The 16,271-nt window shown below is 37.0% G+C and overlaps 1 protein-coding gene across 3 annotated transcripts; it reads right to left on the minus strand.

The window, feature by feature from the left end:
• Positions 1-27: 27 nt before the first annotated feature.
• Positions 28-13,205, minus strand: nek4 (NIMA-related kinase 4). Of its 3 annotated transcripts, none has more exons than XM_065241758.1 (16): positions 12,952-13,205; positions 11,704-11,970; positions 10,838-11,035; positions 10,577-10,684; positions 10,250-10,404; positions 10,021-10,153; positions 9,280-9,870; positions 6,995-7,048; positions 6,769-6,897; positions 6,113-6,247; positions 5,890-5,956; positions 4,415-4,518; positions 4,200-4,291; positions 3,894-4,111; positions 829-962; positions 28-515 (listed from the first exon to the last, which is right to left on the minus strand). In XM_065241758.1, exons 1-16 carry the CDS (start codon positions 13,036-13,038, stop codon positions 417-419), a joined length of 2,571 nt encoding a protein of 856 aa, XP_065097830.1. In that variant the 5' UTR covers positions 13,039-13,205; the 3' UTR covers positions 28-416. The 3 variants fall into 3 exon arrangements, with proteins under 3 accessions (XP_065097830.1, XP_065097831.1, XP_065097829.1); XM_065241759.1 differs by having other exon boundaries at positions 3,909-4,111; positions 4,415-4,521; XM_065241757.1 differs by having other exon boundaries at positions 4,415-4,521.
• Positions 13,206-16,271: the final 3,066 nt, after the last annotated feature.

Below are 16,271 nucleotides of genomic sequence, written 5' to 3' on the forward strand. Positions count from 1 at the left end.
TTGTTGGTGCAAAAGAAAAGTACGCAGTTCCTAAAAATGTCATTTATTATAAATCATTCCTTATTGATCCACATTATTCATAATATAAATATACAGAGTTTGTCCAGAAAATAGAAAACAAAACTATAAACATAAACTGTTTTGCGTTAAGATCAGTTTTGCTATCTACACAGCATAGATTCACATTTACAATAGAAAACCGTATATTTCCTAAATAGTTTATACTTTTGTGAACTTGAAAGGTGCATAATAACATGTCGGATTTATTGCATAACTAGTGTCGAAGTATAACAAATACATTAATAACAGTGATTGTTGACATCAGAGTTTTTCTGGTAAGAGCACAAATCGGTCTGCTGTCCACCAGCATTATTGGCATATCAGTGTTTAATAGAGGATTCCTCTCGGCATCTGGCTCAATCTTTAAATGCGACGTCCTCGAAGAACTGCAGCTGACGCACTTTCACCGCATACATCTTGTATTTCTCTTCACCCATTTGTTGCAGCATTAGATGCTAAATAGAAAAATACTTTTTAGCATACAATTATTCATAAGCTTTTCAGTTTTTAAACATAAACATGTTTACCTCAGTATAACATGCAAACATTGTCATAATTATCAAACCCAATAAGCCCTCCCTTATAAACTGGACTATGCTAATGCACAGTCGGTTTAATGTTATGAATTACAGAGAGAGATAGGAAAATGGTCATGCAAAAATAAATGTTGATTCTCATAAAGACTTCACCAAACAAATTTTTTTTTTCAACATCAGTGAGAATGAAACAACGCTTGCTCCCTAACCGCACAGTTACTGTCAGACTTGCCTCTCTCTTATCTTCATCTTCCTCCTGCATTATGTCCAAGAGTCTGTCCAACAACTTCACACCGAGACCTTTCACCACATCTGTACGCAAGTCCTCAATCACTCTCCTGACCTTCGCTGGACCTGTGCTGTCATCTAAAAAGAGAAAATTGGGGAAAGTGCAGATATGTCTTAGTCAGTAAAAAACAATACAGATCAGAGATAAATGACTTAAAAGTTCACTGTGTAACTTTTAGAAGGATCTATTCTCTTGACAGAAATACAATAAAATATACATAACAGTGATTCTTGGGAATTTGGATAAAACAGGTTTAAATTTTGAAAACAAAAGTTAGTTAAATTACAAAATCTGAAGGTATATCATTATAGACCAAGGTCTTGGCTGTTCAGCAATTTACTGGTGCAACCTCCCCTGTTCGTATTTTTTTCATAAAATAGGCGTTTTTCCAGTTATTACTCATACAACATTTACTTTGACCCTAAATAGAAAAAGTAATTATTTTTTTATTTAATAAACATATTTTTGTACTCAACAGCACTGAAGAAACATATTGTAAGCATATTCATTTATAACAAATAAAACTCCGTCTGACGGTGGTGACAATAATCTGATGGTGGTGACTTTGGCCTCATTATTCCAAAATGTATACCCCTCAAGTCAATGGCTTCTTGCTTAAACTTTATGTAAATATTTGGTCCAAAAAATAACAATCCTGAGCACTGTGATGAACAAATATCAAATCATAACTTCCTAAAATACATCAAACCTGACAGAAAAGACAGAAAATCTGACGGTGGTAACAAAAACCTAATATAGATAAAAAAATAGATGAGTTGTTCACATTAGCCATCTTGTTTCCCCTCTGTTGCTAGCAACTTCAGACCTCTTCTTAAAAATGATAAATTTATTTCATAATCTAATCTAATATTTTTTTACAAACATGACGGTGTTGACATGTTATGGTTGTCACAGTAGCAGTGTTCAAAAATATGAACAAGTTTAAGAGAAAATGGCAAACATACAGGAGCTTGAGTGATCTTGAAGCATGCAGTAGAGCTGAAGGTTTGAAAATGGGGTCCTCAGGAATGCAGTTGACCCTGTAGTTGTCTGATTTTATTGTTTTTTTATAAATATCTGATGGTGGTGACGAATATGTGGGACACATTTTGAGCAATCACAAAATAATAGTAAATATTGTTCAAAACTCACTGTTTGTAGTTTTTAATACATATTACAATGTACTCTTTCATGTGGTAATTATATTATTCAATTCAATTATACTTTTGGCTTTTTTAATCAAGTTGAAAATATTATCTCTTATCCGAGGACAGCTGATTTTGTAGGCAATGGGCCAGCATATAATCATTAAATTAATAAAAAAAATAAACCTATAAAAGGAACCTTACATATGTGCAAAGGACCCCTGATTATAAAATTGATTCTTTTTCTTCATGAAAATGTTATTAATTTCCAACAGAATTAGCACTTTTCTTAGTGGGACATGTTTTTGCCAAAGTTTCAAGAATTAGTGATAACTATATTATTATCAGTGGTGTATAAAGAACTTATATAATGAACTGTGTTGTTTTTATTACCTTAAAATGATCTGTTTATTCTACATACACCACGGGTTCTCTTACATGAAAATTCGCCATTTTGCCCTACAATTTTTCTACAGTAGCCCAACATGGATAAACTGCACTACAGTGCGCATTTTGTCGCTTCGTTGTCTCAGACAATGACGTGTTTGTCCTATGGTGGCTACTAGTGATGCACAGGTAACCCGCGGGGCGGGTAAAGAAATTCTCACTTTATTTGCGGGGCGGGTCAATAAAAATGAAATCAAAAAACATGTATGGATGCAATTCCCTATAGCCTATATAAAATATTTGGGAATATATATATATAATACAATACATGTGCCTACATAGCAACGTAACTTGTGTGATGTCCCCAAACCTTTGGGCTCATGTCACTAAAGCGCCAAGCTCCTGCTGTCAGGCACAACAACCAAACAAACAAACAGAGAAATAAAAGTATAGATTGAAGTTTAGGTGTGGGGAAATTAAGGTCGGGAATTTACATTATTATAAAAAAAGAAATTCAAGCTGCTAAATCTAATGTAGAGGTATTTATAGTTCTTTTATAGAGATTAATACAAATGCTGCTTTGTAAATGTTAAAAATGTTTATCTTTAACCTCTTGAAGGTTAAAATCTTGTTTTTAATATGACCATGCTGGTTACTATGGTTCATAAGCTTATGCTGTTGCCAGTTTACATGGCAATGTAATCTAATGGCTGTTTCCCAGCCTTTTTAGGCTTAAATATTTAATGTCTATTGTCTATTTAACTCATTCCTCACCAGCCTTTTTTGAAAAGTTGCCCACCAAAATGAAAGAACAGACCCTCTGCTTTCAAACAAACAATAAACAAACAAACAAACAAAACAGGAAAAAAAGGTTTCATCCTATCTGTATTGTTTTCTCTGCTTATAAACTCTTAAATATGGGTATTTTTCTTCAAAAATATTTTTTTAGCAAAAAGCTGAAATAATTGCATTTTTGTTAGAGATCAAATTCAGAATGATTTTCAAAACATACACAGAGTTTAAAATTAGTAAATAATTTTTGACTTCAGTTTTTTATAAATTGAGTAATTGGCTATCTAGTGGATAATCGCGGTATTACAGATATCCATAAAAACTCATTAATAACACGTTTTTTTCATGCAAATGTTTTCTCTTAATTGATGAGATAACTCATCAATGGCGGGGAAAGAGTTAATGGTCGCGAGTTGTAAAAATAGATACAGTGGTACGGGCAAAATAATTTCATAAAAGCGGGACCACGCGTTGGAAAACCCACTGACCCGCGCATCACTATTGGCTACCGTAGCTTCTCTATGCGTTTCGAAAGGGAGTGGTGAGCTGTGGACTGAGCCATTGGTTGCAATTTACAATCTCACCACTAAATGCCGCTAAAAATCTACACGGTGGACTTTTAATAGTAACTCAAGGTTACTGAATGCACATTAAATAGTGCATAAATGTGAGGTTAGTTACTACCTAACGGAAAGTCACCAATCTGGTAATCTCCTCGTCCATCTTTGGCCCTCCCATGAAGCATCAGTGTGTCCCTGTACTTCCTGTTGAGTCTGAACTCAGGCATTTGTGTAGAGTTGCATCTCGGCCCATTTGACTCAAATGATCCATCTCTGATATCCATGTGTAATGTCTGGGTCATCATTTGGACTAAGTCTTGCATCTCACTGGTCTCACACTTTCTGTGAAATACACATTCATAAAAAACACTTCATACATTCAAATTAAACAATTAGCATACTCGAAATGACTAGGTTAATATAGTTTTACCGTTCTCTGTAGTCTCCTTCTGAACGTTCTGTGGAGCTGGTGGAGGAACTACACTCATCTTCATCAGATTGTCTACATGAGGTCTTCCTCTCCTGATACACATAGACAACCACTACAGGTCAGGTAGAACTCATTTTTCATATTAATATAATGTAACAAAGTGCTTGCTTTTAACAGTATGTCAGTTTTAGGTGTGTAGTATATGATACCCACACCTTTTTTGTTTCCCTGGTGCTGGCAGGTCTTGGGCAGTCCTGTTGGTCTGTCTGCCCACAGTCTAATGAGGGGACATCACAGGGTGTTGTTGTGACGGCAGACGCTGCTTCAAAGGAAAGCATACAAGCTAAGAGTCATATACAATGAGACCGTACAAAATCTCCTTTCATCTGAATTCATGTATGCAGAATTCATCTGCTTGCTTTGAAGCTCTAGAGCCCCTTATGCATTCTAATGGACACGTGCAGAAATGTCTTGCTTTGATCCGACAGAATACTTCTTAAAGGTTAAGGGTGTTTAGACCAATTAAGATCTTACTAAGCATACTAGAAACGTCCAAGCAGGTGTGCAGAGGCAAGTTGGACCTAAACACTACAGAACCAAAATCAGGTTGCGTCCAATATCTAATGGCCCTTTTCCATTGCATAGGACACCGTGGTATAGGTCAGGTCAGCTCACCTCAGTTTGGCTTGGTTAGCTTTTCCATCGAGTTTAGGAGTGGGAGGGATTATAGGCGTGTCGTTATATTTGCACTGCCTAATGTTGTGACATCATACAAGTGAGAGCATTGTTGGAATGCTACATTTAAGCATATATGCGGACGTGCGTGTCACGAATGTGCCGCCACAAACTGCAAAAAACTGGTATGATGTTCCTGATTCTGATCCTGTGAATGTTTTTCATCACTAAAAGGGAGTTTGGGAACTTAAGGCAAAGCACAAATGATAACAGGTTTACTCGAGACAGCGCAAGCTAGAATGAAGGTAAAGCTAATTTTACATTATAGGGATGACGCTGGTAGTGACGATTCTCTCAGACCAATCAGTGATCTTCAGTGTTTTCTCATCATGTTTTGGTTTGGGTCGCTTGCAACCCGAAGTATTGGGTACTATGTACTGCACCCAGTTAAAAAGACCCCAAAAGCAAGCTGACCCAAACCAAACCGTGGGGTACTATGCAATGAAAAAGCACCATAAGGCAGCTGCCTTATGAGGCAATGACTTCGGCGGCATGAAGGCATCTCCAGGAAATGCATTCGGACAGCCTTCATAGGCAGCCTAACGGAATTAAGTTCAAAGTATTTCCAAACAATCCCATATTTGAAAAACGACAACACTAATTTCTTGCTAGAAACACAATCAAAAGGTGTAAAAAGTTGCTTTCTTGGCAGCCATTTCATTTTTTCGAAACTCGGCCAGGCTCGACCAATCACATTCCCCGAATTGTGGGATGAAGGTATCTCAGGAGTGGAAGTAAACCAAATACTGGATTCGGATGTGCCTTGATGCTTCTAATGCTACCCCTGATTTTGGACGCAGCCTCAGACATCATTTAAGTGGATTTTTAAAACCAAAGATCACAAACCCAGATCATTTGGTTTGCTTAATTATGATATGAATGATCTTTCTTATTGTTTTATAAATATACTTCTCTACCTAAATGCACCTTTAAAAAGTATTTGTTTATATCCAACCTTGTTGTCTCGAGTTCTCCTGCAGCTGCTTCAGTCGTCTTCTTTCTCTGGCGGACAATGGACGATTCTGAAAAGAAAATGATATGTGTTAACACCTGTAGTGTTAAAACTCACACGTGAAGCTTTATTTGACACAACATTGTGAAAACACAGAAATGAGATGAATTGTGATGTCATCAGATCTCTACATATACATTCTTTCTAATGCTGCATCCCGTGTCACCTGTTCCTCTGGGGGGTTCTTGCTGGAAGATGAGAGACCAGTAGGTTTGTTTTTTTCTGAGTTACTCTTCTGTTGACTGCTGACTGATGGTACAACTTCAGGAAGAAGTGGCAAAGGTCTGGGTACCGCTTTTACCTAAAGAGACATAGCAATAATATCAGGAGAATATTCCTATATGTGGACACCTAAATCACATCTAAAAATGTTGAGAAATGATGGGTTTAAATGGACGCAAACTTATATTATTTCAGAGTCCGCTGCTTGTGTTGTTAGTAAACGTGTTTTGTACGTAAGAGCTTCCTCTGATTTTTCAGAGCAATTGATGAAACAAAATGAAACTAATAAAGGATGAGGACAGCAGGCGCTTTAGTTTGATCAATAAAAGATGAATACCATAGGTTAGCGCTAGAAGTCTTGTCCAATGGAAAAACATTGTGCTTGTGCATCACATTAGATCAAAAGTGTCAAAGTGGACAAGCTCAAAATGTTTTACACCCGTGTACACCTGTCTTTAGCATTGTCCACTTGTGATCTGATCGACCAAATGCCAAATCTTAATAGCAGGTGTAAACAGCCTTTAAAACTGTCATATATGATGATATTTTTTATAATTTTAAAGTACAGTGCACCATTCATTTATCATTTACATTACTCACAATCTCATCAGAGGTCTTGATTTTCTTATGTCTGCGCTGTCGTGACATGGACGGCTCAGAAGAAGAGGGCTGGAGAACAGGTTTGCTTTCATCTGACAGAAGTGAGGTGGGCTCAGAATCGGAACACCCCTTAAAGTTATTAGGGAAAAGCATCAATAGGTTTATAACAAGTTTAAGGAAGAAACCAAAATAATATGCTTGTGTATTAATAAAAGCAGTGTTTTACCAATGAGATCACAGGAACAGGCTTGAGTAATTTCTCTGTGGAGTCTAGACTTCCCTGCATATTCAAAGACATTCAATTCAGATTTATTTCTATAGTGCTTTTCACATTTTTCCTATGTTGTTATACATACTGTATGTTCTTATATTTTATTAAATGATTACATAAGCTATACCAACTCAAAAAAAAAAACCTCTGTAGGTTTGCAATTGCACTGTTAAATTTATAGTGCCATTAAACAAGTCTTTGTATAATTCTTTAGCAACACTATAATTCTAATGCTAATTTCATAATGCTATTAAGCAAATGTGCATAGTCAAATATGTATATTACCGATACTAACTGTCAAAATTAATAGTAAACACACTTGGTCTTATTTACTAACTATGTGTATGCAATGTGCACAATGCACACAGAAATTACTCAACAGCAAGTTTGTACTTAAACTTCTTAAACAAACTAAATACCACATAAAGTTAGATTCCCACTGGCCTTTTAGGGCTGGGAAAAGATTAATCGCGATTAATCGTATTCAAAATAAAAGTGATTTGTGAGTGTGTGCTGTGTGTAATTATTATGTACATATAAATACACACACATGTATGTCTGTATTTAAGAAACATTTATGTTTGGATATATATTTATTTATATATATTTTTATATATTCTATATGTATGTATGTATGTATGTATGTATGTATGTATGTATGTATGTATGTATGTATGTATGTATGTATGTATGTATGTATGTATATATATATATATATATATATATATATATATATATATATATATATATGAAACTTAAAAAATTATATATATATAAATTTAAAAAATTGATATATAAATGAAAAAATCTGACATGAATATATGTATGTGTGTGTGGTTAAATATACACAATAATTACACACAGTACACACACATATATAATGCAAAAAATAACTTTTATTTTGTATGTGATTAATCACGATTAATCTTTTCCCACCCCTAATCTTAATATTTGTGTGTGTGCCTATATGTCTATAGGTATATTTTTTTTATTTGATAATAAAAATCAGTTATTAGATAATTAAAATTTGTTTTTATTAGTGAATATTAACTATTGTCTTTAAAGTCCTCGTGAATACGAAGTTGCGATTGTCTTTACTTCCGTATTGTGGGGTAATTCCGAGTGAAACGAAAGATAGTGGGCATGGTTTGTGTATTCCATTGTGAATACGCACAACCGGTGCAACGTCATAGAGGTTCACGCCCACTTTTAGGGGAAAACAAACTAGACTTCCCATAGATTTCCATACAAAATAACGGAACAAAGCAACGTTAATACACAGCCGGCAGAAGTAAATAACTTAAGAAATCACGCAGACTAAACATGTGATTTTTTAAGTTATTTACACCTGCCGGCTGTGAACAAACGTTGCTTTGTTCCGCTATTTTGTATGGAAGTCTATGGGAAGCCTAGTTTATTTCTCCTTAAAAAGGGAAAACGAAATGTTGACGAAATTGACAGTCTAGTTCCCAGATGAGCCCGTAGTCCATATAGATTGGATATAGAAAAGTAGCCGTTTCAACCAGAAATAGAACTCACAGTACAGACGGTTTCATCGTACGCACATGATACACGTCTGGATCCGAACCTTACTTCTGGTTTCGTTTTTTTAATGGTCTGACTAGTTGCTAAACTGAACTCTTGAACAAATGCCACGTCAAAAATAACAAATGTTTTGGTTTCCTAGGTAATCAATGTGTTGTTTTTTTGCTTGTTATATAAATAAACTACTTTTTAAAGAACTTTGTTGATATTTATTCTTAGCGGAGTTTACCGGAAGTTACGTGCGGACCGCGACAGCCGCTTGTTTATGTTGTTACTGCTGAAACGTCTATACTGACATTTAGAGAGGGCGGAGTTAACTCATGCTCCGCCTAAGGCGTCTAGCTGACATCATCAGGGAATGATCGCCACAAGAGAGCGCCAGTACATTTTCAGAATTTGATTAAAGTTTATGAGGGCACAAGACTTTTTATTAAATAATATTCCACACGGGAAAAATTTTCATAACAAAAACTGTAATATTCCATAAAATATAAATGATCAGTTTTGATTTTATGAGGACTTTAAAGACAAGTAAAATACAAAGAGATACAAAAAAGCACATTGAACCTTATGAACAATTCTTTTAGCACCTGTTAAGTCATTACACAGACATTATACACACTAAAGTCCACAAACCTAGATCTAAGAGTTCAAGGTTAATGAAGCATTTGATAGGTTTCCTGATAGAGACGTACCTCACTCTCCTCTGTTGAGCTTCTAGCAGGAGCTTCCTTTACAACACACATCCTATGATGACCATCACCAGCCGTCGAAGCTCTCCGACTCTCCACATTTATCTTTTCACCATGCAGCTCGAATGGCTCGTGAGGTATCGCTGCCTCTTGCAGTAGTTTCATAGTGTCTTCCTTGAGGTCCATGTTAACATCAGAAGTTTGACTCTCCTTTAGACTCTTGGCTCGGTCTGCAGGTTTGGGTGCGGTAGAGCTTTGTGATATCGATCCGTTCGGTGTCGTCTTCACCCCTGCTTTTCCGATACCCAACACTTGTTTTGGAGGCTGTGTCCGAGGAAGAACAGGATCTTGTTTCTCCTCTCTTTTCTTGTGTATTGATGGAGGTTTGTTGATGTTATGGCTGCTGGGCGATTTGGCTTTTCTCTTCTTTTGCTCTTGGACATCTATGTCTATGTTGCTTATAGACGCCATAGATTGAGCTGTCGAGTTAAAAACGTCCCGATTAGGTGATTTGGGGGGCAAATCTGTGTTAGAAGAGGCATTTTCTGGTGCACCGTTGCAGGGTTTTTGTCGGTTCATGTGGTTTTCTTCAATCTGGGAAATATGAATTTTTGAAAGTCATTGTTATTAATGAGGTTTAGTTTGCTTGACCCCTGTGCATCTTATACAAGTACATCCATAATGCAATAACATGACATTTAAAATCTCTTGCAAACACAGAATTATGGGATTTTTATACATTACCTTTTTATCTCGGCTCTTTGATTCAGAGTTAAGACATTGCAGCTGTAGCTCATGGTGTGGTTGGGCTGATGCATCCGAACCCATGTTGTTTGCTTTGCTGTTTACAGCATTCTTCCGTGATTTGGCAGTTTTCCTATCGGAAACGTAACAAGATTTTTTTTCATCTACTGCAGTTTAATTGTATAAGTTAGGACACATGCACATTTAGGTACGGTATAAAAGCACATACTCTTTTGTGGCCTCTAGAAACATGGAGATCTGATGTTTGATGTATGGCTGTCTCAGGATATGTTTGACATCCGGCCTGTCTTCTGGTTTCTTGCACAGCATGCGCTTGATCAACTCTCCCAGCTGTGGGTCGTACTTACCCGGCATCTGGGGTAACTGAAAATTAATATAAACATTTGTGTTCCTACAGCTTTATTGGTTGTGGTTGACCAATGTGTAAGGAGCACCAAGGTTGTATGCATTGTATAAAACGTTAGATCTTATGTAGGTAAATATTTACAGATGATGTATTTAGTAAGTAAAAAAAAGGATAAATATGATCCAGTACCTTCCCTTCTACGATCCGATATGCTAGAGAGTTCATGTCCTTTGCGTTGAAGGCGTGTTTTAGCGTGGCCATCTCATACACACAACAACCTAATGCCCACACATCTGACTGCAAACACACAACAATCAAATTAACATGCAAAATTGATTCAGCTGATATCAGCTAAACATAGGAAAAGTGTCGATAAAGCAGTTGGAGATATGACAGAGTATTTCTGTGCCGAATGCAGTTCACCAGGGTTCGTACAAGTTTGTACCGTACCTTGTAGTTGTAGGGTTTGTTGGAGAAAAGCTCTGGACTCATGTAGTAAGGTGTGCCGATCAAAGTGCTGGCCATATCATTCTGACTCTCCAAAACCCGTGCAATGCCCAGATCACCCACTTTGATGATGTTGGTCTTGGTCAAGAAGATATTCTGAGTTTTTAGGTCTCGATGCAGGATGTGCTTTTCATGCAAATACTACAGATCACAGAAAAGAAACTGTTTGTATGGGGCTTCAACATTTAGCTGAAAGACTTAAATGTAAACCTTGATCAGTTGTCGATCACTTTCAATCTTGAAAGCAGTCGACAGTAAAAAAACATTCCTAATATAATAGATCAATGCATGGATAAATGGATAGAATTGATTGATAGATGCATAGATAAATAGATGGATGAATGAATCAATGCATAGATGGATGTGTGGATAGAGTAATGGGTGCGTGGAAGCATGTGTGGATGGATGCAAGTATAAGTGCTAGGATGGATTGCGTAGAATAGCAGCTTTGAATGGCACAAGAAGGTATATGACAAACATGTAAAGCAACGTAAATTGGCCAAGCACGTTTAGTTTTGTGTTATGTTTACACACATCTCCCGGAAATCCTGTATAATTCAACCAATCAGAAGATGACTTTGAAATCTGCTGAAGTGTTTCCAGAAAAGTGTCCCATTGGCATCAGACGTTCAGCCAACGGTCTGTGGGCGAGACGCCTGAGGCTGAAACTAGCTTGGATGGATGGATGCATGCATGGATGGATGCATGTATGGAGGATACATGCAAGTGTGGATGCATAAATTAATGCATGCATGGATAGATGAGTAGATAAATAGATGGATGTGTGGACGGATAAATCAATGGCGTACCTGAAGGGCCATTGCAATTTGGACGAACCACTCCACCACCTGTCTTTCGGGCAGAAGTTCTCCCTTCTGCTGTTTGAGTCTGTGGTACAGATCTCCTCCTTCACAGAAACCCATCACAATGTAGAGCTGACAGTCCTCACCTTCCCATGATTCCCGGTAGTTGACGATGTTGGGATGTTTGAGCTGTGAAAGGAGCTTGGCTTCCTGCTCTGCAGCTCGCCGTTCACGCCTGGATGATGTTCTCAGGTTCAGCTTCTTGATCACATACTGATAACACACAACCACCACATAAGATAAATTGTCTTTGCATGAAAGCAAAATATAGCGAAAACTGCTCATCTACAGTTTAGGATCATGTTCAAGAGTTGAAAAAAATCACAAAGTGCTAAGTTATGTGCATTTATATCACTGAAAACCTCAAAGAATGTAATTGTCATATTTCAAAATCTTTTTGCAATAATAATAATAATGCAATGACTGTTATTTATTAATTTGTGACAATAAGATGCAGCAAACCAATGACACCTAGTGGCCTTTGTTGGTAAAACCACTAACAAAAAAATATTTTTTTGTGATTTTAACTTTAAAATTTGGATTAAACTTGTTTAGACTAATGCCTTTATTTTTATTTTTTTGCATTTAGGGCAGATTTTTTTATAGTTTTATTTTAATATAAAATATAGTCTGGCTTTATTGCATTATTTTTATTTATTAAAATTCATTTAAACAGCTATAAGTAATTTTTTATTTATAATTACTTCATTGAAAAACTTTAAACAGTGTCTCCTTAAAAAATAGACCAATAATAGGCGTTGATGCACATCACCACTCCAAAAGGGGGTGTGGCAGTTAATGGGTTAAAATTGTAGATGAATTACAGTATGTCAGACTGCTCTACAGTGCTGCTTGATGTATGACATGTCTATAATTAGAAATGAAAGAAAAACTTTAAAATCTGCAATTAATTTCAAAACTATTATACATAATACATTGTTATACCGGCCTAATAACAACAATAATACGCATTACACAGGTCATAAAACCACTTAAGGTCTCCCTAAAACAAACTTGCTAAGTGAATGCACAAAAGCAAACCTCAAACAAATAAAGATTTATTATTAACTAAAGATGCAAACACAAGGCATTAGTTCAGCTTGCCTGTTAAATAGTTAAATATATAAACCAACGTTACTGATTCGCAGAAGCACGCGTTTGCAGCGTGGAGAACAGATGCATGCACCACTTTACCTGTTTACGGTCTGATTTGTGTCTGACCAGGTTCACCTCCCCATAGCTTCCCTTTCCCACAACTCTCACGAACAAATAATTTTCCATAATCCTCCGAGAAAGATCTCTGTGTCACATCGCGAACGCTTTCAAGCCGTCTACAGATGTTAAAAACACCTGCACGCGAGTTATCTTCAATGCACAGACGAAGATTGATCTGTTTCCAACTTGTTTTGGGTTGACACTACACAGGAAAAAGCCAAGCACAGCTTCAGCGTCACCAGGCAACTGGCTGCATTAACACCACAGGCTCCGGATTCACATGAGCAGTGTGTTCAGTTTAAACACAGCGCCCTCTACAGGCTCAGCGACACCCTGCAGCCCATATCCTGGGGGATGTCCTGATGTGATGGACTTGAACATTTCCTACACTGTAAAACTTTTCTGTAAATTTACAGCGAATTTCTAACAGTATTGTACTGTATTTTCAAAAAACAGTGTTAGACTGTATATTTACAAAATATTTACAGAATGTCTGTAAATGTACTGAATTGTCCTGTTTTCAGCATGCAAAATTCGTAATACAGAATAATACTGTAAAAGCATTGCATTGTGGGATTGATTTCCTTCGCGCTCAATATTTGAATGTAAGCAGAGCTATTGCTTCGGAAGTTCGGACGCCCTTTATTTGTTAGGATTGGTTATTCATATAAACAACGACGATATGAAGACAACGCGTTCAACTTTTAATCTATAGCTGCCTGTGATGTGAAAACGTACACGGAACATTTAAAAGTTACTCGACGAAGCGGCAGACATGAGAGGATTGTGCATGCAACAAGAAGACGGAGAGAATACAATGTGTCTGTGATGAAGATAAACGAAGATTGACTGAATGTGCATTGACACGGTAAGACACTGTTGTTTTATTCGATTGCATTTCTGAACGGTTTGCACGAGTGGGCTATTTTTAGGAGCTGCGTTAAGTTACGCTAACTTGCTAGACTCTTAACAGACAGCACACGACACGTTGATAAAGATGTTTTTGTAACTTATCTGTCTGTTAATTCTTTCGTTTTAGACGACTAAACATGATAATGTGAATTGCCCTAAAACAACACAATGTTGCTGTCTGTCGGTGCGTTGTGATTTAGCTTAAGTTAGCTTGTAATACACGTAAAGAACTAAACATTTCAGCTTGTTCTCAAATATACACCAAGTTAAGTTACTTTGATATGAAAACGTTGTGGTTGTAGCCTGGATTCATCACAAATATAGTTTTATTTGTATTTTAAAGTTATTATAAGTGAAATGATGTCAGACTTATCTCAGATATTAAAGTTGAGTTAAATTGTAACCCCCACCTCCATTACTTCTTTGTCACGTCATTTAAAAGTGTTTGATTAACATATTTTTGCAATTATCACTCAAATTTGGTGATGTATAGTATATGTATGTAATATACTTCTATATACAGTACCACTCAAAAGTTTGAACTTACTTCCCATGTCCAAACTTTGGCCTGGTACTGTATACAGTACCAGTACAATATACTGTAGCATATTTGTATTGTCCTGTAATATACACATTTTAACCTAATATCTGTATTTGCATCGGTTGAGCTCAAGTTATGTTTAATAGTTATATTTGTAAATGGCTAAATAACATCACAAAAATAGAAACAAATTTTATTTTAAATATTTTATCTGTTTTGTTTTGGTCGATTTCAGGTCCATCTCTAAGCAACCAGCGCTGGATGTTGAGCATGGACGGTCAGGTTGTGTGTGAAGGAGAGCAGCGCAACTTTTGGCGCTTTTCCATTGCATAGTACCCCACGGTTTAGTTTAGTTTGGGTCGGGTCAGCTCACCTCACTTTGGCGTGGTTAGCTTTTCCATCGAGTTTAGTATCACTTCGGAGTGGGAGGGATTATAGGCGTGTCGTTATATTTACGCTGCGTACTGCTGTGACATCATACACGTGAGAGCGTTGTTGTACATTCCCATACATTCATTTATTTCTCAGTCTGCCACAAAATTAAAATTGGCCACCACAAATAGATGTTTGCACATCGCGTTTATAACTACCTCTATCTCATATGACAGTTTCTGTTCAAACACCCGACCCGTGGCGTCAGTCGACAGCGCTCCGCTGAGCCTCATTCAAGTTGCATAAGCATATATAATGCGGACGTGCACGTCGCGAATGTGCCGCCACAAACTGCAAGTCTGGAAAAAACTGTTATGGTGTCCTGGATTCTCAACCTGCGGATGTTTTTCATCGCTAAAAGGGTGTTTGGAAACTTATAGCAGAACACAGATAACAACATGTTTGCTTGAGACAGCGCAAGCTAGCAGTAAGCTAAAGCTAATATTTACATTATAGCGATGACGTGACGATTCTCTCAGACCAATCAGTGATCTACAGTGTTTTCGCGTCACGTTTGGTATCAGCTCGGGTCGCTTGGAACCCCAACCGAGGTGGTACAAAAAAAAGTATCGGGTACTACGTACTGCACCCAATGGAAAAGCTCCCAAAAGTAAACTGACCCGACCCAAACTAAACTAAACCGTGGGGTACTATGCAATGGAAAAGCGCCATTTGTCTCTGGTCTTGCAACGCTGATTGCCTCATTCTACAATTTTAACCTCCCGGATCTGGAAGCGGTGGCATGCACCCTTGGGTTTGTTCAGAGGTTAGATACACATTTCCCATTCATATGTTAAAATTACTTTTTTTTTACATATTGTGAAGGTCTGCATCAAGATGCAAAGCGTAAAACTGAAACTTCATATTTACATTAAATAAGTAAGTATGAACTGTATTCATCTGACCTCAGTTTTTCTCCGCTTACACTTTTGGCATGGTTTTTGTGCTGAAATACTGCCAAAAGCATTGCAAGTTTGCAAACACAATTTTATGAACGACAAATACAAATTAATTGCACAGAATCTGTCTCGGTGTGTAAAATAAACCACTTTTAAATGTGTAAATGACTTGTTGCATACAGAGGGTAGGGTGGCCATTTGTGAAAGTTCCGCCGGACACGTCCCGAACATGTTTTTGGGTGCTTTCTCCGGAAGTCGCGTTGCTCGAATGCATACGTCACAAAGGTCCTCACATTTCAGTTAAAATACATTAGAAAATTAAGATTTATTTCTTTTAAGATTGCTTTTCTGAAATTAAACCCAAAATATTAAACCTTGATGACGTATGCGGTCGACCAACACGACTTACGGAGAACGAACCCGAAAACATGTTCGGGACGTGTCCGGCGGAACTAGCACGAATGGCCACCCTAACAGAGGGTAAAACTATTTCCTGAAATAACCTGACATTAACA

This window comes from Paramisgurnus dabryanus, chromosome 14 (assembly GCF_030506205.2).
Source record: "Paramisgurnus dabryanus chromosome 14, PD_genome_1.1, whole genome shotgun sequence".
Lineage (NCBI taxonomy): Eukaryota > Metazoa > Chordata > Actinopteri > Cypriniformes > Cobitidae > Paramisgurnus > Paramisgurnus dabryanus.